This window comes from Triticum dicoccoides, chromosome 7B (assembly GCF_002162155.2).
Source record: "Triticum dicoccoides isolate Atlit2015 ecotype Zavitan chromosome 7B, WEW_v2.0, whole genome shotgun sequence".
NCBI classification, from domain to species: Eukaryota; Viridiplantae; Streptophyta; class Magnoliopsida; order Poales; family Poaceae; genus Triticum; species Triticum dicoccoides.
In genome coordinates, this window is record NC_041393.1 from 727,409,697 (window position 1) to 727,433,440 (window position 23,744).

General features: G+C 48.3%; 2 protein-coding genes across 2 annotated transcripts; one reads left to right on the plus strand and one right to left on the minus strand.

Moving 5' to 3' along the window:
* LOC119335741 (1-aminocyclopropane-1-carboxylate oxidase 1-like) lies at positions 1-1,344 on the plus strand. Its single transcript, XM_037607827.1, has 3 exons — positions 1-208; positions 287-525; positions 623-1,344. The coding sequence occupies exons 1-3, from the start codon at positions 95-97 to the stop codon at positions 1,224-1,226; spliced, it is 957 nt and encodes a 318-aa protein (XP_037463724.1). The 5' UTR covers positions 1-94; the 3' UTR covers positions 1,227-1,344.
* Positions 1,345-12,485: 11,141 nt separating this feature from the next.
* Positions 12,486-14,343, minus strand: LOC119335584 (aspartic proteinase nepenthesin-2-like). The gene has a single exon (XM_037607698.1). The coding sequence runs from the start codon at positions 14,193-14,195 to the stop codon at positions 12,675-12,677; it is 1,521 nt and encodes a 506-aa protein (XP_037463595.1). The 5' UTR covers positions 14,196-14,343; the 3' UTR covers positions 12,486-12,674.
* Between the last annotated feature and the right edge of the window lie 9,401 nt (positions 14,344-23,744).

Here is a 23,744-nt window from a genome sequence, read left to right on the forward strand (position 1 = left end):
GATGTACCTTGTCCGGTATAAATAGGAGCTTCCATTGCAATGCTTCTCCACATGAGCGCATTGATAGTAGTACAGAGTGAGTGATCAGTAGGAGATGGACATGGAGATCCCGGTGATCGACCTCCAGGGGCTCACCGGCGACGCCCCCCAGCGGTCGCAAGCCATGGCGCGGCTCCACGAAGCCTGCAAGGACTGGGGCTTCTTCTGGGTACGTAAGCGGCCACACGTACGTGTTCATTGCGACCACAAGTTAATTAATTATTAACAGTGGCGTACCACGGCGCAGGTGGACAGCCATGGCGTCGACGCCGCGCTCATGGAGGAGGTGAAGCGCTTCGTGTATGCCCACTACGACGAGCATCTCAAGCATAGGTTCTACGCCTCCGACCTCGCCAAGGACTTGCAGCTGCCGGCGGAGGAATCCAAAATTGTCTCCGGTGAGGTGGACTGGGAGACCGCCTACTTCATCCGGCACCGTCCCGCCAACAACGTCGCCGACTTCCCGGAGATCCCGCCGGCCACACGGTCAGTCTTCTTCCCGTCCGGCCAATCTCCTTGGTTTCGTCTGAATCCATCCATCTTCTGCATGCTTTCTTGCTCACGTTCCTGTCATGGTGCTCAGGGAGATGCTCGACGTGTACATCAGCCAGATGGTGTCGCTCGCGGAGCGGCTGGCCGAGTGCATGAGCCTCAACCTGGGCCTGGACGGCGGCCTCGTCAGGGACACCTTCGCGCCGCCGTTCGTCGGCACCAAGGTCGCCATGTACCCGGCCTGCCCGCGGCCGGACCTAGTGTGGGGCCTCCGCGCCCACACCGACGCCGGTGGCATCATCCTGCTCCTGCAGGACGACGTCGTCGGCGGGCTGGAGTTCTTCCGGGGCGACCGGGAGTGGGTTCCCGTGGGCCCCACCAAGGGCAGCAGGATCTTCGTCAACATCGGGGACCAGCTGGAGGTGATGAGCGGCGGCGCCTACAGGAGCGTGCTGCACCGCGTCGCCGCCGTCGCCGAGGGGCGGCGGCTGTCGGTGGCGACGTTCTACAACCCCGGGGCCGACGCCGTTGTGGCGCCGGCGACCGCGGCGAGGGAGCCGGCGGCGCAGCTGTACCCCGGGCCGTACAGGTTCGGCGACTACCTGGACTACTACCAGGGCACCAAGTTTGCTGACAAGGCGGCGAGGTTTCAGGCTGTCAAGGAACTGTTCGGTTCACGGATTGTGCACGATTGACTAGCTGTGCTCGTTGGGGTTTCATTGTAGTAGTACTCCTTGGACTATTTCCTGGTGTTCGTTAACTGCTCCCTACTTTTCTAAATATAAGTCTTTCTAGATATTTTAATATGGACAACATACGGATATATATAGATATGACTTAGAGTATAGATTACGCATTTTGCTCCGTATGTAGTTCATATTGAAAACTACAAAAAAAGTTTATATTTAGAAATGGAGGGAGTAGTTGGGTGTGGCTAGGTCTCAAGTCTCAGTCAAGTAACATGGTATAAAAGAGCATCTACAGCCGGGTGCCCCAAACCCGCCTCATATGTCTAAGCGGGCGGCCCGGTCACTGACCAGTCACGATTTTTCGACCAATACGACCCCCTCAAACGGGTCTCAAATGCCCGGGCTGACCGGCACCCCTCATATCTAGCCCAAATATGGGGCGGATATGGGGGCGCCGGGCGCGCTGGGGCACGCTCTTCACGTAGGACTGACGAAGGGGTCCCACGTGGACTTGTCCGAAAACCCGGCGGTCCGACGGACACCTCCTTCATCGCCGTTGTGTGAACGCCGCGTCGCGCCGCTACAGATTGCCATCCGAGACCAAATCCGCCTATTTAACCCGTCCAGCGTCCCACAACCCTGGCCCACCCACCTTCCCCTCTCCGCGCCGACAGTCCAAGCCCATCCACCTCCTCCCTCTCCCGCTCCGGCACTCTATCCACGCTTCGGCGCTCCGCCATGGTCCGAAGCAAGATCACTTACTACGCAATGCTCACGCCGGAGTGACGGTACGAGATCCAGTAGGAGATCCGGGCGAGACAAGCCGCGCGTGCCGCTTGCATTGCTGTCGGGCTGCCTCCGGACTCGCCGGAGCTGGAGGAGGAGGAGGAGGAGCCGGGGGAAGAGGAGGAAGAGAAGATGGATCCGATGGAGGTGGAGCAGGCGGAACAACCGAAGTAGGAGCTGTCGGGTTTCAACATCTAACAGGCGGAGGCAGAGTTCACCGTCGCGCAATCGGAGGAGATGGCGGAGCAGCAGACCATCCTGGTGTCCATCCAGAATGAGGCCTATGTGGAGGCCAACCGGGCGTTCCTCCGGCAGATGCAGGCGACGTTCGACACGCTCTTCACCGAACTCGATGCAAAGATAGAGGCGGAGAAGACCAGAGCCGAGCAGTCGTAAGCGCCAGAGGAGCTGGAGCTGCAGCTGCCGCCCATGCCGCCCGAGCCGAGCACGGAGATCGTCGACATCTCCGACGATGAGTAGCTAGGTGATTCATGTGCTACATAGGTTATTTCGTTTGCATGTCCTTGTATGAATTTTAGAATCTAGTACGAGATGTCCGGATGCAACTATTAAAATTTGAGGCGTGTGCGGTCACTGCCCGCGGACGCCTCCGGACACGTCTGCGGGCGTTTGAGGGATCGGATTTGCCAATTCTAGTTGTAGATGCTATAAGAATAAAAAAAATAAAAAAATTTGTATGAATCTTTACATAAAATCAAAGAGATATAGCATCGACTGAGACATAATGTCTTAGTCGAATGAGATTTAACAAAATTGTACTTTTATTGGTGCTGTGATGCATCCTGTTTGTTCAAACCCAACGGTATGCCAGGAAAGCGCGCGGTGCACGTGCACCACCACCGGAAACAAGGGGACCGGCTACTGATCAGGTGACTGAATCCTCATTTTGGGTCAGTCACCTTTTTTTTATTGCGTCTTGCGGGCTCGTCCAGGTGAACATGCATGCATGCGGGTAACTTCTCTTGTTTATTTTTGTAATGGCGTGCATACAGTTGATGATCATGTTCACTAACGTGAGCTTTGCTGGATGACTTTTATAGTTGCTTTGTTAGATCAATAGATATTAGATAGGACTATGCATGCATGTCACGTACACATGCCAGAATACAGAGTTTAAGCCTACGGTAGTTCTAGGTCGTTATAAAATGAATTATATTTTAGTTGCTAATACAACCTTCGTCCCAAATTACTTGTCTTACATTTGCCTAGATATGGACGTACCTAACACTAAAACATGTTTAAGATACATCCGTATCTAAACAAATTTAAGACAAGTAATTTTAAGACGAAGGGAGTACAACATTAACTAGTGTTACACCAATGCAACATAAACTAAAAGAAATGAATAAGCAAAAGAGTAAATACAAATACAAAATATGGAGTGCATGCATGTTGTTTGTTGCTTCTCTTCACCATGTACCCATTCATAGATTTAGGAGGATGAAAGGACCCACATTTTGACATAGCGTGCATGCTATTTTCTGGGCATGTCATACATATGTGGGTTACACGTACATGCCATTCACAGCTAAACTTTGCTCGATAAATGGATAGGAAACATGCATGCGACACTCACTAAATAAAAACTAAAACCTAAGCTAAGACAAAACTAAAAACAAAACATATTTTTGTTCTAAGAAAGAATGAAGTAAGGGCATTAGTACTACCTTAAATAAGAAAGAAAATATAAAAACACATAAAACAAACAATGATACAAAATCACAAACAATTGGCATAGAAATTGTATTGTTTCATAATATGCAAAAATAAGCACATAGTAGTGGATTTTTAGACAACGGTATGAATTACACACACATTGCATAAAGCTAGTGAATATATATCCAAGTTATGAGGGCTATTATTTGATAGGCACCCAATTTTTCTGGGTGTTCAGTCAAATCTTCTCCACCACTCTGCGTCACCCGATCAAAGATCCAAAGGCCGAGCCACCTTGTTCTTTCTCTACCCTTCTTCTTCCCCCCACCCGATCAAAGAATGAATTAGTGGCATTGATATTGCCCTTTAATACAAAATAAATACAAATAAAAAATAAACAATAACCAACAAAATGAAGATTTTAGAAGAAGAATGGATTAATGGTGAAATAAAATTTAAAAAATCAAATGGTGAACTTTTTTTGCACATAATATACAAAAAATTGCTCGTTTATAATATGCAAAAATAATAATATAGGCAATTTTCACATGAAGAAGTTTCCTAAGTAGGAATGAATTAGTGGCACTGATATTACCCTTCAAGAAGAAAGAAAATGAAATAAAAGCAAAATAATCAAAATAATGAAGTTTTCCAAGGAAGAATTAATTAGTGGCATTGGTATAACATTAATTGAGAGCAAAACAGGGTCATGTTCATATGAAACTTATATAACACTTTAACGGTAAGCAACATTATTTGAGGCATAACGGTAAGTCCTATAACCCGTCGGTTACCAAAAATTCCAAATGATAAAACCCTTGGTGGATGTGCAATCAGGCCTTTGTGTCATTCAAGGGGCGTGCAAGCCTGGTAGACATGCTCTGGTTCTTGTGTAGTAGGTACTAGATGAACACGCGTGCTCCGCTCAGGGCCGGCCCTGAGGGGGACAAGGGGGCGGCCGCCCCGGTCCTTCCAAATCCAGGGGCCTCCAAAATCCTGTTGCATAGGCAGGTAGCCCATAGGCCAGTAGCTTTAACCTCTTCAGGAGCACGTCGTATATAGCCCACAATTACATGACATCTTCCTGTTCTCCTTTCCAATCCCCGATTCAGGTTAACCCTGGCCAACTGGCCGCGATCGCGATGCGCCGACGCCGAGTCGCCGATGAAGTCTGCAGCTCCGTTCTCCGGCGATCGGGACTCCAAGTCCTTGTAGCACACGCACAAACGCACGTTCGCCGACTGCCTGCCAATGGACATTGCTTCAACGTCGAGCGCCTGATCAATTTGATATCAGTGGATCCATAGAGGGTGAAAAGGGCAGCCATCCAGAACTGCACAGGGGCACCACACATGCCGGCCGGCTGGTCTCACCCGCACGAATAAGCATGATAGTGATGGTGTCAGGAAGAAAGGTTAGTTTACTTTTTATATGTAATTTTGATTGCTCCTTAGCTCTATTTTTACATTAGATTAATTTGTGACTATAAAACTACGGTGAGATGAATGGTAGAAGTTACACACATCAATAATTAATTAGGAAATTTCCAATTATCCATTTGTACTTGGAAGGCATGAATAGTAAAAGAGCTAATTCATAAAAATAATCAAGCCAATTGGTTAGATGCAATGTGAAAATCATGCTTATAGTCTAGCCCCCTCCATGTTGATTTTCTAACTCTGTCTTTGGACGTAATGTTGTCCACCATCACTTGTGGCATGTGTTACGTTGCCACGCCTGCTTGCTCTAGCCACCTCCTTCGTTGTTGGTCCGCCGCCGTTCCGACCATCACTCTACTATCCCTCTTTTCCGGCCGGGTGCCTTCCCCCGACTCCCTGCTACCTGCGATGACATGGGCCTCGCCCATGTGCTGCGGTCGGCCACATCACTCCCGTCAACGCCTCGCATTCTTCCTTAGGAAAATCGACCGATGTTGCTGCCATTTTCAGGAAATCGCCATTTGTCAGACCCGCAATTTTATTGTCATCATGTCTATATTAAAGGGCCCCGAGTTTGAGTTCCTCCCTGGGCCCCCGAAATCTCAGGACCGGCCCTGGCTCCGCTGTGTGAGGGACATGTACGTTTGATACCCTCTCTATTCTTTCCGTGCGATCTGGTCATATAATATGGAGTTTTATTTGAGGTTGGTTATTCCCGTGTGATATGTGGTTATAGTTATTCCATCTATGTAGTGCTTGTGGAGTAACGGTAAGTCCTATAACCAGCCGGTTACCAAAAAAAATCCAAATGATAAACCCTTGGTGGACGTGCAATCAGGCCTTTCTGTCACTCAAGGGGTGCGCAAGCCTGGTAGACATGCTTTGGTTCTTGTGTGGTACGTACGATGGAGGCATGCATAAAAATAAAGCATATTATTAGTAAGACTAGGCACAATGGTGAGTAAAACATACACTAGGAACATACACATATCCCTAGACTATATTACTACTTTCACAGTGGGTACTAGTAACATAAGTGTGGTAACATGCAAAGCTTCATTTTTTAGGTTATAGGCTCATACTATTGCATTGAGACATGTGATATTACAGTAATTAGATAAGTTACTATAACTACCTCTCTCCTCATTAACTCACTGCCACATAAGCAAATTTGCTGAGTTGGACTCGATGTTACTGCTGAAATTACTCCCACTGTGGCTAGTCTAACTAGCTATGTTATCACATGCCTTTCTTTCCTCATTTATTGCTTGTCACATCATCTATTTTATCTAGATATGTGTGATGTCATTACTTATGTTACTCCCACTGTGGGTAGTCTTAGATGGTTAGGAGCATATTGGTATCCATAGCTTGTCGGAAATTGAACCTTAGGTTTGACACCTTGGTGAAGAGAAATATTCATTTAGTGGGAGAAAATGTTTTTGTTGATAGTGAGACGTCTATAATGACGTCTGTCAATCTCAAGACTTGTGGATTTACTCTTTCGACTGTTAGATGTTTATAGGAATACCATGGAAAAAGCTACCGCAGCTTTGTATGCGCATCTCTAAAAAAATGCTTTGTATAAAGCAAGCAGGTTCTAGTCGTTGGTAATTTCAAGGATGTCAACATAGGCATTGCTTCTGAGATCGCGGGAAGTGAGTGTTATCCTAAATTCTGCAGCAAATAGAAGGGTACAATGGACGTGTTGCGTTTATATAGAGGCAAGAGATACTCCCTTCATTCCACAATTAGTGCATCCGCGCTTCTCGAGATTCAATTTTGATCATAAAATTAACCAACGAGACCGATTACGGCAGGAGCAAAAATCATATCACTGAATTCATATCGAAAATACAAATTCAGTTCAGTGGTATAATTTTTGTTCCCGCTACAGTCGATCTCATTGGTTAAATCTACAATCAAACTTGAATCTTGAAAAGCACAGACGCACGTCATAGAATGGAGGGAGCATATCGCGATGGACCGTTCCGCAGGTACGTCCGGTCGGGTCGGTGAGTGCGTAGGCGTGGGGGCTCGGTTCGGTGCGTGGCCGAGCGGACCGCCGCTCGAGAATGAAGTGTTAAATTTCCCTTTTTCATTTTATATGTCGTACGGATCACTCACGTCTCTTCTCCTGCCAAGATTGACTGACTGATTGTTTTATTATTTTTCTTGAGACAAGACTACTGAGTGTCGTATTCCTTACTTTTCATCTTCTCCTGCCGCCCAGACACCTGCCTGCCTGGTTTCCCTTGCCGGCGCCGCGCCTCATTCGTCAGGCCGGCGAGCGGAGCGGCGGCTGTTTTCCCACGCCGGCACGGCGGGCGCGGGCCACCCCTTCCAGCGAGCTGAGAGGGCTCCAACTGTGGCTCCAACCGTTCCCTTTGACCCGAAGTAATACGGCCGGCCCCGCGCTCTCGTTTGCCGCTGGTCCGGTGCATGCGGTAATCAAGTCTGGTTCAGCACACACCGTCGGAGGAAAGAGACGTGTGCACACGCCACGCCAGCTCCTGAGTCCTGACGACCGAGGAAAGGAAGGGACAACTCGATGTCTCGCTCACACATCACAAGGAGCACCAAGTACTAGAACGACCAAGGAAAGCTGGATGAGATCCATACATGATGCCCAAGGGTCAACAAATGCATTTGTAAACAATGCACAACTTTCGCCTCACGGAGGAGCACAATGTTCAACCACAACACAAATGCACGCAATATTTAACATAGCACCAAGCACCTCTTTGGCCGCTCTTCTGCAGAACTTGTCGTGCATCACCATTTTATCCTTACATCTTTCATCATCTCAATCTATTGCCCCTTAACTCTCCATGGTGACTTCCATGTCGTTGTTTTGTTGTCTCGCTTTACTACGTACGACGTGCAATGTGGAACACCATCACAAATGGTGAGACATAAGGCAACTCACCTGAGTATAAAAAGAGGGGGGCATATGGACATAAAAACATTCTTTCCACCACATATTCATTCACGAACTGACTATGAATAATGCTCTCTTCGTCTCAGGCCTCCACACAGGCTCTACTTCCATCTCCACCAAAGATGTCCCCAATTTACATCACTAGGACTTATTTTTCGATGGGCCTAAAATATACATACAACAATCATGACAAGATTGCAGCATTGTCATCCCATCTCCTCTTCCACGAGCTCTTCCACTTCACTTGTTTGGGCATTGCGTCACCGGTCTGCTACGTCATCGCCCTGCTCCAAAACCAATTTGATTATATAGTAAACACCTAAATGAGCACGAAGAAAGAATTAGGTATAGAAAAAATATGTAAGTTATTACTCGGTAACTAACAAAATGGCTTCAAAATATGTTGAGTCGTAATTCAAGTCACAATCTGTTTTAACATTGTCAAAGGGATTTGATGACCTTGAAGAAAATTTCACAAGCACCCTCAATTTCCTTGACCATAAACCATGCTTACTCAATAGCTCCAGAACTTATGGAATATAAGGACTATAAATGCTCTACCCTTGAAACGTGTAATTAGCTATGCATCTTATTTTTTCAAAGCATAAAACAATAACCTTTTTGGTTGCTTCCAGGGAAGAGGCATACAACATGATATAAGCATTCAATGGCAAGTGACTGAACAGAAGGATATACAAATGGTTTGATTAGAATGATTTCAGATGAACCAACAAATCAAGAAAAATATGAAGGTGTTGCCAAAAATGACCTAGACAAAGATAACGAGATTTCCGAAGACTTGTAAGTATCTCGACAAATATTAACTAGCTAGTAATATATAAAAAATGAAGAAACCAGGATTTCAAAAACTTCAAGCAAAATGATGCACACCAATAAATAACTACAGCTAGATCGTAAAATGTTGGCTGCAAATGTAGATTTCTTTATGGGACTTCATATGACAATAAGAAAATAAGCTGGGATGAATCAACTCAAATAATTTGATACAATCATCTGCATTATCGTTCAAAGTAGAGAAAGAAAATACAAAGCTTTAAGCAAAAATTGTTAGCCAACATTCATTGCACATATTTCAGTTTTATAAAGCAGAAAGTTCAGTTTGCATACAGCAAGAGGCTAACATTCGAGAAACGACTGTGCGCATGTTCATTTATTGCCCAATTTAGCTAAACATTTAAGCTTGCTGCTATACATTATGTTGATACTTTGCTTAGCAAGTTTTTACAATTGTAAGTCAAATCCCAGTAGAAATTAAGACTATCTTTTCATCAAGATGTACGTCTAAGTACTTGCAAACATGGTCAATTTCATTCCTACTGATCTGTCATCTCTTTTTCCAAGTGGCATTATACTTCTCCTCCCCTCCCTGCAGTGTATATATTGCTTAGAAGAGAATAAGAAGACCACGATCTTCTGTAGCTCTACAAATAAGATCAATTTACTTGTAACCGAACTACAACTTGTTGAGCCCTATATTTTAACTATGCATCATCATCAAATCTTTGTTTGGATGCTTTATAGAAAACCTGCTAGAAATAACCAAATTAATCATTAGTTTACTAAATCAGAAACTTCCATACGTGCAAAATAAGCACTTCTTTGACCATGGTAAGATAAGGACACAAATCGGTCGAGTGCATATATGTGAGCCTGATGGTGTTGGTTGTACGACATACATCAGGTGGAGCTTCGACAACCGACTTCCCGGCGATGTTGGCCGAAATCAATATTATCCGATAGCGAGGACTTCATCTCTGCTCCCTTCATCACAATTCCTTCCTTCAGTGTCACCATTTTGAAATCATTTTTTCAACAATATGAAAGATGCTTTTCGTGCCATTTTTTGGCAATCAATCTGTTGACGAGGTGCATGCACGAGAAGAGAAGGTTTTGAGACGGTCAACGAGGTGGGAGAAAAGGGCGTCGTGGTCGGGTTGTGCGCGCTTCATTGGTAGATTTTGTGTGTTGTTTTTTGTATTTTGTGTAAACTCGTACGGTCTAGCCTTTTCTATGAAGGTAAATTAAGTGGATATTGGTTGATGAGGGCATCCCAATATCTCAGGTTGTTCCCATGAAGGAGGAGGTGAAGCCCAACTTCAGGACTCCTCCAAGTTAGAGGTGTGCCAAAGGGGGTGACCGAACCATGTACTTGGTCGGTTCTAGTTTTATCTATTTTTATTTCCAGGTCATGTTATGGGCCACTTAGGATTTTTATTTTGTGTGTTTCGGTGTGGGCATGTCCAACCGACTAGTTTTCTAGATGCCTATATAAGGAGGCCGGTGGCTAGGTTTAGAGGGGGGAAAGTTTTTAGATTGAGTTTTGAACATTGTGTCCACGTGGTGAATCATCCCTCCCGAAACGGCGCTGTTGTTTATCAAATAAAGTGATGATTGCATGAAGGTTCTTATGTGATCAAGGATTATCGTGCCAAGGTTAGAGGCGTGTTGTTCATCTTCACCTTGTTTGCTGGATTCGTTTCCTCATCTTCAGGTTGCGTGCATTGAACACGTGATTAGAAGGTTTGCTATCTAATTGTCTTGCGGTGAAAGATCAGGCAAAAACTATAGGATCATCATGTTGATCCTTATCATTGGTTCCCATGGCCAAACAGTGAGATGTGTGTTGAGGATGAAGCCGTGCTGCTAGGAGAGTTTGGGAGACATCGCCGTGTCAAGGGCTGTGAAGTCAGGACGCACCTTGCCTCGTCCTCCTACGTTCCTACTGCATCCCATGGTCCCTGCAGCTTGTCTCTCCCGTCAACCCTTTTTCTTGCAGGGAATTCTGAGCTTTATTCAAATAAACACATTCACTGGGCAATCAGCCAGAAAGCTACTGACGAGGAAGCTGGGAGTTTCGGTAAACCAACTTTCAGTCACAGTCATCGTACAAGCGCGTTTTGCACACAGGTGAGCTGAGACATTAGCTGTTACATGCTGAAATACAAAAGAAGTAAAACTAGCAGATTGCTCATCGATTTCTTCAAGAATAGGAGCCACAACTGAGCGACTGTTGTGACGAGTGTTCCAGAGGTTAACCACCTCGATACTATCAGTCTCCAGCACCACGTGCGTAAACCCTCTGAGTTTCCCGACAACCCTTTTCACCACCAAGAAAATCACAAATAACCAGTATTCCATACATGTATACGTATATCATCCCGTTCCTTTTAGTCATCGGAATAGAAAGACCGAAGAGAGACCAAAAGCAATTTACTTCTACTAGAGATCATCATTTTCTATTTGAAGAATTTGTTCTTAGCAACATTTGAAGTGAGTGTAATCGAATCGTCTGCAATCTACTTCTGTGTGCAACTTACAAATGTTACTATCAACTTATTTTTCTGATTATAGTATACTCCCTCTATCTCATAATATAAGAAGTTATTACATTCAGTATGCGTACATAAGATATGCGATCCCTTCAGAAAGAAACAGTTTTTCTTTTTTTTTTTTTAAATGGAGAAAAAAAACCCTGATAAGTGTCACACGTGTGGCACGAACACACGCAACTACGAAAGGTTTTTACGATAAATTTAGTGACTCGACGATGACAATATTTTCTACATCAATTTCCATTTTTTCTGCGTTAATTTTTTCTTTCGAAGGGCTTCGCGCCACGCATGTGGCACTTATCATTTTAGGAAGAAAAGAACAGTTTGGTACCGCTAGAGATTGCTCGGCGCATGGCCGGCTCGGTAGACGCGACATACTCCGGTGCACGTACGTACGAATCACCTGGAAATGCTCGACGGTAGGTACGAGTTGTTGTATATTGTATAGTATGTACTCTCTGCTGATGCGTCGGATCGAGGCAGGAGCATGTGATGGGCGCAAAGCACGACGGGCGTCTCACCGATGAAGCAGCAGCGCAGAGCACGTCGTAGCGCTCTGCTCTGCTCGGGTCGGTGCGTGCGCGTGGGGGCTCGGGTCGCCGTCTGGAGGCGAGCCAAGGAGGGAGGAGCGGGACGCCGCTTCCACTTGAGAATATAGCACGTACTGATCGCTGACGACCGTGCTCCTACCAGGACTGGCCCGTGAGGTGAGCGGATACCGAGCATTGCTTCCACACCGGCGGTCCGGTGGGAGGGTGACCACCGCCGCACCGCCTACTCCCTTGACCCCAATCAATACGGCCGGCACCACGCACGCACGCCGTGCGCTCGTCTGTGCGACAAAGGTGTCGCAGCTGCCGTCCATAACGCACACATCGACGGACGACGCAAAGGAAGAAATCGGTGGTATCACGCTCACACATATCCGAAGGAGCACCAAGAGAGACACCAATACGAGATACATTTATCATGTCATCACAGTCCGTCCATCTATACAACAAAACGAAACGAAAATCAAGCAAGTTCTTGCAAAAAATTCGACCAAACAAGCAGCCGAATTGGTCAAAAGTTCACCAAAACCTCTCTCTTCTTAGAGAGACTCTGTTTGTTTGTCAATCCAAACCCAGTTTCTTTCTACACCAAACCCAGTTTCTTCACTGTTTCTTCTTCACATCCAGTCAGCAGAGCCACCTACACACTCCTACCGGTCAATCAATCAACCCAATCAGTAAGTCAAAATGGACGGTGGCCGGACTAATTAGACGTCGGCGCACCGGCGCGGCGCGAAGCCGAGCCGGTTGCGCTCGAGGTCGTAGAGCACGTGGAAGTTCTGCTGCTGGTAGTTGCCGATGATGGACATGCCGGAGCGCGGCGTGCCCAGGACGGCCAGGCACATCACGCCCTCCGGCTCCAGCCGGATGAAGTAGTTCTCCGCCGGGAACTCCCACGCCGCGCCGTCCGCGAACACCAGCGACAGCTCCGGCACCTCCACCCTCTCCGCCCCGGACACATTGTAGCACGGGCTCAGCACCGGGAACCCGGCGATGAGCGGGTAGGACGGGCTCATGCGGTCCACGAACGCCTGCCGGATCGCCCGGTACGCCGGCTCCGGGAAGTAGCTCAGCGTCGTGCCGGAGTCGATGATGGTGCCGCCGGCGGCCAGCGCGTCGGACGGGATGTCCACCGCCTCCCCGCCCACGAGGACGGACCTGAGCTGGAGGTAGTAGAAGGTGTCCGCCGCGTCGGCCGCGGCCGGCGCGAAGGCCGTGTAGTTGAGCCGCGGGTGCGCGAGCAGCGCGTCGTCGTGGCCGAAGATGATCTTGCTCCCGGCCGCGCTGCCGTGGTCGACGAGGCAGTACGAGAAGGCGTGCCCCCCGTAGACGCCGCGCAGCTGCGACGCGAACGACAGCGGGCCGCGGCCCAGCCCCAGCAGCCCCGCGGCGCCGTGGAAGAGGCCGCGGTTGCGGTGGCCGCACCCGAACGCCACGCCGTCCACGCGCCGGGTGGTCCCGGCGGCGCCCGTGAGGTTGACGGTGAAGGCCTCGAGCGCCAGGTCCCCCGTGGTGTTGGACTGGTCGCCGTACCAGTAGTAGTACGGGCAGGGGTCGCTTCGCGGCTTGCGGCACGTCCTCCCTGGCGGCGCCGCCGGAGACTCTGGCGGCGGGGAGACAAGGCCGCAGCGCGCGTCGCCGCAGGTGACGTTGCGGTAGGAGGCGGAGGCGGCGGGGTCGAAGACGGGGCCGGTCTGGTGGAAGCAGTCGAGGCAGGGAGCGCACTGCAGCCAGTTGAGGTCGCTGCCGGTGTCCATGATCATGCGGAACCGGCGCGGCGGCGTGCCCACGTACACGTCCACCAGGTACTCCCCGGAGCCGACCGCCACGCCCGACCCCACCGTGGCCACCACCCTCTCCGACAGCGCCCGCCGCGGCCGCGAGCCCTTCCTGGCCAGCGCGGCCCTCCTGCCGTGCATCGTGCCGATGCGGGCCGCGTCCTTCTCGGCCGAGTCGAGGAAGAAGGAGGCTTTCCCCGCGGTGTCCTCGGCGGCGGAGCGGTGGGTCATGTGGAGCTTGAGGGAGGGTGGCTGGCGCGCGAGCTCCGCCTCCTCGGCCACCAGCCTGCCGTCGCAGCCGGCGTCGGCGACGGCCGTGTTGTACGGCGGGAACTCGATGCCATACAGTGGTCCGGCCGAGGCCGTCGAGTTGCTGCCAGCGTGAACGGACGAGAGCGCGAGGAGCAAGACCACCAGCAGGAGAGCGTGCACGGCAAGCTGCTTCGCCATGGCTGAGAAAGATAGAGAGAGAGAGAGAGAGAGAGGGAGGGAGGGAGGACGCGTCGGCGATTTGGGGGGAGGTGACGGTGAGCTGAGCAGAGGTCCTCCTACTACGGCAGCCGAGGCGGACGGGACAGGTGAGGGGGTGGGGGTTGGAATGGTTGTCGGGTGCCGACGTGCCGTGGAGAAAGAAACAACGCGGAGAGCTTCTGCTGCTTTGACCAGCGAGAGCGCGGGCGATCGACGACCTTTTCGCCACTACAGCAACAAAGTGAGGAAAATTATACGTACTACTACAGTACACAGTTTATTTTTACTCAACAAAGGGAGCACAGTAGTATATTTCAGAATATTTTGAAAGCATTTGACCTGGGTGTTGACGACCCATTTGCGTCACCGGGACGTGGTGTAACGCGATGACGTGCGGCTTCACTAGCCGGACAGCACCAACCCCGTGGCGACGTGTGTCCGTCATGGTAGGAAAGACTTGCACGCATGACTTGTGACCTGGCAAGTATTCCTCAAGTACTGTATAATTTCCTGGAAGCACCAAGCATGGATGGATCGAGTCAAACTGTAGTTTTTAAAGGAAAAGACAGCTCGAAACGAACCTAGGAGTCGTCGCGGTCGCACGTCTTTGTCTATCACCGTCGACCGGCCGGAGGAATATATTCCTGTTGGGACCGACACGGCATGCGGTCTACGCACGCAATTTCCCTCTCAAAATTCAGATTCAGCGGCATGCATGCGCGCCGTTTTACACGGAATTTGCTGCGTGCGCCCCCGTCAGGTTCAAGGATTTCGGATGCCGGAGACCCGACCGGGAGGAGGAGGAGCAGGGCACGTCCCTCTCGGCTCGGGGCGCCTGCGCGGCTCACACGCCAAGTCAGGACGGCTGCACCGGACCAACGAGCAGTCGCTTGAGACATTTTTTTTTTCATTCCTTCCTAAATTGAATCCCCTTCCGTCGTCCGATCCGCATCCAACGGGCCGCGGCTCTTCTTCCTTTGGCTGCGGCGTCGTCCCCGTCGACTTCGAGCGGCGGTCAGCAGCACAATGCCTTCCTTCCGCCCGCTAGCCGCCACGCGCTCCGTCGGCGACGTCCAGGTGAGCCCTCGTCGACGACGCCGCGGCCTCGCGCCGTCCCCGTCGGCGCCTTTGCCCTCGCCGTCCATGCGGGAACAAACTGAGACACGCCCAAAGGACTCCGACGGCTGTGCATAAGCAAACGCAACGAAAACAATGCAACACATGCATTGCCCGGTTTGCTTCGTCTGGCATTTCAATCTGTTATAGTAGCTCTCTTTTGCGTTGAATAACTATATTTTTATTACTCAATCTTCCCTTTTTCTACTAAAAAAGCTGACTGACTTCGTGGTTAGTGTAGCTTGCAGGCTAAGAAAGCTTTCCACGTGCGAGCAAGCAAGCGTTGACGAGGATGCAACCGCACCACTATACTGGACTGCTATTTCGTAGACCGACATTTTGCAAGTCAGGATAAAGTATGTTTGGCCACAAGTCAAGTACTACCATCAATTGGAAACCCTAGGGGTTTGTCCTTTAAGCCGGTGGGCGAGAACACCTTTGTGGCTGAATTTGAGAATCGCCGTGATCGTGATCGCGTGTAGTGCTGGCGGATTTTGATGCATGCATGAGGCCGTCAGAGCTTAAGTTTGATAAGTTACAGTTATGGGCTAGAGTCCCAAATTTACCCTTCAACATGCAGAATGATAGGTGGGGGAAAGAAGTTGCTAAACAAATTGATCCTAATGCAACATCTGTCCACTTTGATCCAGTGGGAGGGTTCCTGAGAGCTAGTGTGACGATCAATGTCAATAAACCCTTGAGGCGATGGATTCTAATTGACTCAGCAAAGAGGGAATCCAGGGACTGGTATGATATTCAGTATGAACACGTCCCGAATTTCTGTTTCTCGTGTGGTCGTCTGGGCCATGCAGATTTATTTTGCCCCACTCCGGGCACTCGTGATGAAAAGGGTAACCTGTCGTTTAATACAAACTTACGAGCGCCGGAGGACAGGAAGGGTGCTAGTTCGGGGGATTGCTCGTCCAAGGGAACGCAAAACTCTGCAGCTGGTAAAAAAGATGCATCATCGTCGAACAGCAAGCCTAGGGGAGAGGATGAGGTCAACTCCCCAAAGAAGAGGCCTATATATAAGAGGAAGGGAGGACCGCAGGATGCAAAAGTTTATCGTAGGGTTGATCCTCTGGCCCTACCAAGTTCTGGCAATGTGACTATTCCAGACGGAATTGCAACTGATATGGTGGTGTTTTCAGCTCAGAAAGTGGATGGCAATGGTAACACAGCTAGGGATGGAGGTACTGAAGTAAGAGAGCCAAAAAAGAAAAAACCTACCCCCCCCCCCATCGTCTGAAAATTCGGCAGCGGCTGCTAGTCAGCCCTGCCAGGAGCCATGAAATGCCTGAGCTGGAACTGTCGGGGGCTTGGGAACCCCGAGGCAGTTCGAGAGCTTCGTAAACTAACGAAGCAAGAAGGGCCCGCTTTGCTCTTTGTTTCGGAGACGAAGATCAGGGCTAGTCGAGTTGAGATTCTGCAGCAAAGCCTTGGCTTTGCGGGATGCTTTGCAGTGGATAGTGCGGGACTTAGTGGTGGAATTGGTTTGCTTTGGTCAAGTGAGGTGAAGGTTGAGCTAAAGAATTACAGTTCTGGACACATTGACGTTATGGTTCAGAAAGCTGATATGTCTACTCCTGGATGGAGGTTCACGGGCTTCTATGGTGCACCAAGGAGAGAAGACATGCACCATAGTTGGCGCTGCTTGAGGATGCTGAATGATATACCGCACCAGGCATGGTTATGTCTTGGTGACTTCAATGAGACACTCTTTGGTACAGAACATTTCAGTAGGGCCGCGCGACCGGAAGTGCAAATGATAGCCTTTCGGGAAGCATTGGAAGATTGTTCCTGTTGGAAATATGCCCTAGAGGCAATAATAAAAGCATTATTATTATATTTCCTTGTTCATGATAATTGTCTTTATTCATGCTATAATTGTGTTATCCGGAAATCGTAATACATGTGTGAATAACAGACACCAACGTGTCCCTAGTGAGCCTCTAGTTGACTAGCTCGTTGATCAACAGATAGTCATGATTTCCTGACTATGGACACTGGATGTCATTGATAACGAGATCACATCATTAGGAGAATGATGTGATGGACAAGACCCAATCCTAAACATAGCACAAGATCGTATAGTTCGTTTGCTAGAGTTTTCTAATGTCAAGTATCTTTTCCTTAGACCATGAGATCGTGTAACTCCCGGATACTGTAGGAGTGCTTTGGGTATGCCAAACGTCACAATGTAACTGGGTGACTATAAAGGTAGACTGCGGGTATCTCCGAAAGTGTCTGTTGGGTGACATGGATCAAGACTGGGATTTGTCACTCCGTATGACGGAGAGGTATCACTGGGCCCACTCGGTAATGCATCATCATAATGAGCTCAGAGTGACCAAGTGTCTGGTCACGGGATCATGCATTACGGTACGAGTAAAGTGACTTGCCGGTAACGAGATTGAACGAGGTATTGGGATACCGACGATCGAATCTCGGGCAAGTAACATATCGATAGACAAAGGGAATAGCGTACGGGGTTGATTGAATCCTCGACATCGTGGTTCATCCGATGAGATCATCGTAGAGCATGTGGGAGCCAACATGGGTATCCAGATCCCGCTGTTGGTTATTGACCGGAGAGTCGTCTCGGTCATGTCTGCTTGTCTCCCGAACCCGTAGGGTCTACACACTTAAGGTTCAGTTACGCTAGGGTTGTAGGGATATGTATATGCAGTAACCCGAATGTTGTTTGGAGTCCCGGATGAGATCCCGGACGTCACGAGGAGTTCCGGAATGGTCCGGAGGTAAAGATTTATATATGGGAAGTCCTGTTTCGGGCATCGGGACAAGTTTCGGGGTTATCGGTATTGTACCGGGACCACCGGAAGGGTCCCGGGGGTCCACCGGGTGGGTCCACCTGTCCCGGGGGGCCACATGGGCTGTAAGGGGGTGCGCCTTGGCCTAATGGGCCAAGGGCACCAGCCCCACATAGGCCCATGCGCCTAGGGTTTAGAAGGGGAAGAGTCCTAGGAGGGTAAGGCACCTCCTAGGTGCCTTGGGGGGGAGGAAAACCCCCCCTAGGCCGCCGCACCCCCTAGGAGATTGGATCTCCTAGGGCCGGCCACCCCCCCTTGGCACCCCTATATATAGTGGGGGAGAGGAGGGACTTCATACCTGAACGCCTTGGCCTTTGGTTGCCTCCTTCTCCCTCCCCAACACCTCCTCAACCTCCATAGTGCTTAGCGAAGCTCTGCCGGAGTACTGCAGCTCCATCAACACCGCGCCGTCGTGCTGCTGCTGGTGCCATCTCCCTCAACCTCTCCTCCCTCCCTTGCTGGATCAAGAAGGAGGAGACGTGGCTGTTCCGTACGTGTGTTGAACGCGGAGGTGCCGTCCGTTCGGCGCTGGTCATCGGTGATTTGGATCACGTCGAGTACGACTACATCATCACCGTTCTTTTGAACGCTTCCGCTCGCGATCTACAAAGGTATGTAGATGCATCTAATCACTCGTTGCTAGATGAACTCCTAGATGATCTTGGTGAAACGAGTAGGAAAATTTTTGTTTTCTGCAACGTTCCCCAACAGTGGCATCATGAGCTAGGTCTATGCGTAGTTCTTCTTGCGCGAGTAGAACACAATTTGTTGTGGGCGTAGATTTGTCAACTTTCTTGCCGTTACTATTCCTTTCTTGCTTCAGCGGTATTGTGGGATGAAGCGGCCCGGACCAACCTTACACGTACGCTTACGTGAGACCGGTTCCACCGACTAACATGCACTAGTTGCATAAGGTGGCTGGCGGGTGTCTGTCTCTCCTACTTTAGTTGGAGCGGAATCGATGAACAGGGTCCTTATGAAGGGTAAATAGAAGTTGACAAATCACGTTGTGGCTTTAACGTAGGTAAGAAAACGTTCTTGCTAGAACCCTAATTCAGCCACGTAAAACTTGCAACAACAATTAGAGGACGTCTAACTTGTTTTTGCAGCAAGTGGTTTGTGATATGATATGGCCAAAGTTGTGATGAATGATGAATGATCTATATGTGATGTATGAGATGTTCATGCTATTGTAATAGGAATCACGACTTGCATGTCGATGAGTATGACAACCGGCAGGAGCCATAGGAGTTGTCTTTATTCTTTTATATGACCTGCGTGTCATCAAGAAACGCCATGTAATTACTTTACTTTATTGCTAAACGCGTTAGCCATAGTAGTAGAAGTAATGGTTGGCGAGCAACTTCATGGAGACACGATGATGGAGATCATGATGATGGAGATCATGGTGTCAAGCCGGTGACAAGATGATCATGGAGCCCCAAGATGGAGATCAAAGGAGCTATGTGATATTGGCCATATCATGTCACGTTTATTATTTGATTGCATGTGATGTTTATCATGTTTTGCATCTTGTTTACTTAGAACGACGGTAGTAAATAAGATGATCCCTCACAATAAATTCAAGAAGTGTTCCCCCTAACTGTGCACCGTTGCGACAGTTCGCTGTTTCAAAACACCACGTGATGATCGGGTGTTTTATTCAGACGTTCACATACAACGGGTGTAAGACAGATTTACACATGCAAACACTTAGGTTGACTTGACGAGCCTAGCATGTACAGACATGGCCTCAGAACACAGAAGACCGAAAGGTCGAGCATGAGTCGTATAGAAGATACGATCAACATGAAGATGTTCACCGATGTTGACTAGTCCGTCTCACGTGATGATCGGACACGGTCTAGTTTGACTCGGATCATGTAATACTTAGATGGATAGAGGGATGTCTAATCTAAGTGGGAGTTCACTAATAATTTGATTAGTTGAACTTAATTATCATGAACTTAGTCTAAAATCTTTGCAATATGTCTTGTAGATCAAATGGCCAACGTAGTCCTCAACTTCAACGCGTTCCTAGAGAAAACTAAGCTGAAAGACGATGGCAGCAACTATACGGACTGGGTCCGGAACCTAAGGATCATCCTCATAGCTGCCAAGAAAGATTATGTCCTACAAGCACCGCTTGGTGACGCACCCGTTCTCCCTGCAGAACAAGATGTTATGAACGCTTGGCAAGCACGTTTCGATGACTACTCCCTCGTTCAGTGCGGCATGCTTTACAGCCTAGAGCCGGGGCTCCAAAAGCGTTTTGAGAGACATGGAGCATATGAGATGTTCGAAGAGCTGAAAATGGTTTTCCAAGCTCATGCCCAGGTCGAGAGATATGAAGTCTCCGACAAATTCTTCAGCTGTAAGATGGAGGAAAACAGTTCTGTCAGTGAGCACATACTCACTATGTCTGGGTTGCATAACCGCTTGACTCAGCTGGGAGTTAACTCCCGGATGATGCGGTCATTGACAGAATCCTCCAGTCGCTTCCACCAAGCTACAAGAGCTTTGTGATGAACTTCAATATGCAGGGGATGGAAAAGACCATTCCCGAAGTATTTGCTATGCTGAAATCAGCAGAGGTAGAAGTCAGGAAGGAACATCAAGTGTTGATGGTCAATAAAACCACTAAGTTCAAGAAAGGCAAGGGTAAAAAGAACTTCAAGAAGGACGGCAAGGAGGTTGCCGCGCCCGGCAAGCAAGCTGCCGGGAAGAAGCCAAAAAATGGACCCAAGCCCGAGACTGAGTGCTTTTATTGCAAGGGAAGCGGTCACTGGAAGCGGAACTGCCCTAAGTACTTAGCGGATAAGAAGGCCGGCAAAACAAAAGGTATATGTGATATACATGTAATTGATGTGTACCTTACTAGTGCCCGTAGTGGCTCCTGGGTATTTGATACCGGTGCAGTTGCTCACATTTGTAACTCAAAGCAGGGGCTACGGAATAAGCGGAAACTGGCAAAGGACGAGGTGACGATGCGCGTCGGGAATGGTTCCAAGGTCAATGTGATCACCGTCGGCACGCTACCTCTGGATCTCCCTTCGGGATTAGTTTTAAACCTTAATAATTGTTATTTAGTGCCAGCTTTGAGCATGAACATTGTATCGGGATCTCGTTTAATTCGAGATGGCTACTCTTTTAAATCTGAGAATAATGGTTGTTCCATTTTATGAGAGATATGTTTTATGGTCATGCTCCTATGGTGAATGGTTTATTCTTTATGAATCTCGAACGTGATGCTACACATGTTCATAATGTGAGTACCAAAAGAAGTAAGGTTGATAATGATAGTCCCACATACTTGTGGCACTGCCGCCTTGGTCACATAGGTGTCAAACGCATGAAGAAGCTCCATGCTGATGGACTTTTAGAGTCTCTTGATTATGAATCATTTGACACGTGCGAACCATGCCTTATGGGTAAAATGACCAAGACTCCGTTCTCAGGAACAATGGAGCGAGCAACCAACTTATTGGAAATCATACATACTGATGTGTGCGGTCCGATGAGTGTTGAGGCTCGCGGTGGCTATCGTTATGTTCTCACCCTCACTGATGATTTAAGTAGGTATGGGTATATCTGCTTAATGAAACACAAGTCTGAAACCTTTGAAAAGTTCAAGGAATTTCAGAGTGAGGTTGAAAATCAACGTGACAGGAAAATCAAGTTTCTACGATCAGATCGTGGAGGAGAATACTTGAGTCACGAGTTTGGGGCACACTTAAGAAAATGTGGAATAGTTTCACAACTCACGCCGCCTGGAACACCTCAGCGTAATGGTGTGTCCGAACGTCGTAATCGCACTCTGTTAGATATGGTGCGATCTATGATGTCTCTTACCGATTTACCGCTTTCTTTTTGGGGCTATGCTTTAGAGACTGCCGCATTCACTTTAAATAGGGCTCCGTCGAAATCCGTTGAGACGACACCGTATGAATTATGGTTTGGGAAGAAACCTAAGCTGTCGTTTCTAAAAGTTTGGGGATGCGATGCTTATGTCAAGAAACTTCAACCTGAAAAGCTCGAACCCAAATCGGAGAAATGCGTCTTCATAGGATACCCAAAAGAAACTATTGGGTACACCTTCTACCTCAGATCCGAAGGCAAGATCTTTGTTGCCAAGAATGGGTCTTTTCTGGAGAAAGAGTTTCTCTCGAAAGAAGTAAGTGGGAGGAAAGTAGAGCTTGATGAAGTATTACCTCTTGAACCGGAAAATGGCGCAACTCAAGAAAATGTTCCTGAGGTGCCTGCACCGACTAGAGAGGAAGTTAATGATAATGATCAAGATACTTCTGATCAAGCTCCTACTGAAATTCGAAGGTCCACAAGGACACGTTCCGCACCAGAGTGGTACGGCAACCCTGTCTTGGAAATCATGCTGTTAGACAATGGTGAACCTTCGAACTATGAAGAAGCGATGGCGGGCCCGGATTCCGACAAATGGCTAGAAGCCATGAAATCCGAGATAGGATCCATGTATGAAAACAAAGTATGGACTTTGACTGACTTGCCCGTTGAACGGCGAGCCATAGAAAATAAATGGATCTTTAAGAAGAAGACAGACGCGGATGGTAATGTGACCATCTATAAAGCTCGGCTTGTCGCTAAGGGTTATCGACAAGTTCAAGGGGTTGACTACGATGAGACTTTCTCACCGGTAGCGAAGCTGAAGTCCGTCCGAATCATGTTAGCAATTGCCGCATTCTATGATTACGAAATATGGCAAATGGACGTCAAAACGGCATTCCTTAATGGTTTCCTTAAGGAAGAATTGTATATGATGCAGCCGGAAGGTTTTGTCGATCCTAAGAATGCTGACAAAGTGTGCAAGCTCCAACGCTCGATTTATGGGCTGGTGCAAGCATCTCGGAGTTGGAACATTCGCTTTGATGAGATGATCAAAGCGTTTGGGTTTACACAGACTTATGGAGAAGCCTGCGTTTACAAGAAAGTGAGTGGGAGCTCTGTAGCATTTCTCATATTATATGTAGATAACATACTATTGATGGGAAATGATATAGAACTCTTGGACAGCATCAAGGCCTACTTGAATAAAAGTTTTTCAATGAAGGACCTTGGAGAAGCTGCTTATATATTAGGCATCAAAATCTATAGAGATAGATCGAGACGCCTCATAGGTCTTTCACAAAGCACATACCTTGATAAGATATTGAAGAAGTTCAATATGGATCAATCCAAGAAGGGGTTCTTGCCTGTGTTACAAGGTGTGAAATTGAGCTCAGCTCAATGTCCGACCACGGCAGAAGATATAGAAGAGATGAGCGTCATCCCCTATGCCTCAGCCATAGGTTCTATTATGTATGCCATGCTGTGTACCAGACCTGATGTTAACCTTGCCGTCAGTTTGGTAGGAAGGTACCAAAGTAATCCCGGCAAGGAACACTGGACAGCGGTCAAGAATATCCTAAAGTACCTGAAAAGGACTAAGGAAATGTTTCTCGTTTATGGAGGTGACGAAGAGCTCGTCGTAAAGGGTTACGTCGACGCTAGCTTCGACACAGATCTGGATGACTCTAAGTCACAAACCGGATACGTGTATATTTTGAAT

What these genes read in the sequence shown, in the direction of transcription:
- LOC119335741 (XM_037607827.1), top strand. Translation starts at nt 95, where the DNA reads ATGGACATGGAGATCCCGGTGATCGACCTCCAGGGGCTCACCGGCGAC. An exon ending in AGGACTGGGGCTTCTTCTGG is followed by an intron (nt 209 to 286) that starts GTACGTAAGCGG and finishes ACCACGGCGCAG; the next exon opens with GTGGACAGCCATGGCGTCGA. An exon ending in GAGATCCCGCCGGCCACACG is followed by an intron (nt 526 to 622) that starts GTCAGTCTTCTT and finishes CATGGTGCTCAG; the next exon opens with GGAGATGCTCGACGTGTACA.
- LOC119335584 (XM_037607698.1), bottom strand. Translation starts at nt 14,195, where the DNA reads ATGGCGAAGCAGCTTGCCGTGCACGCTCTCCTGCTGGTGGTCTTGCTC.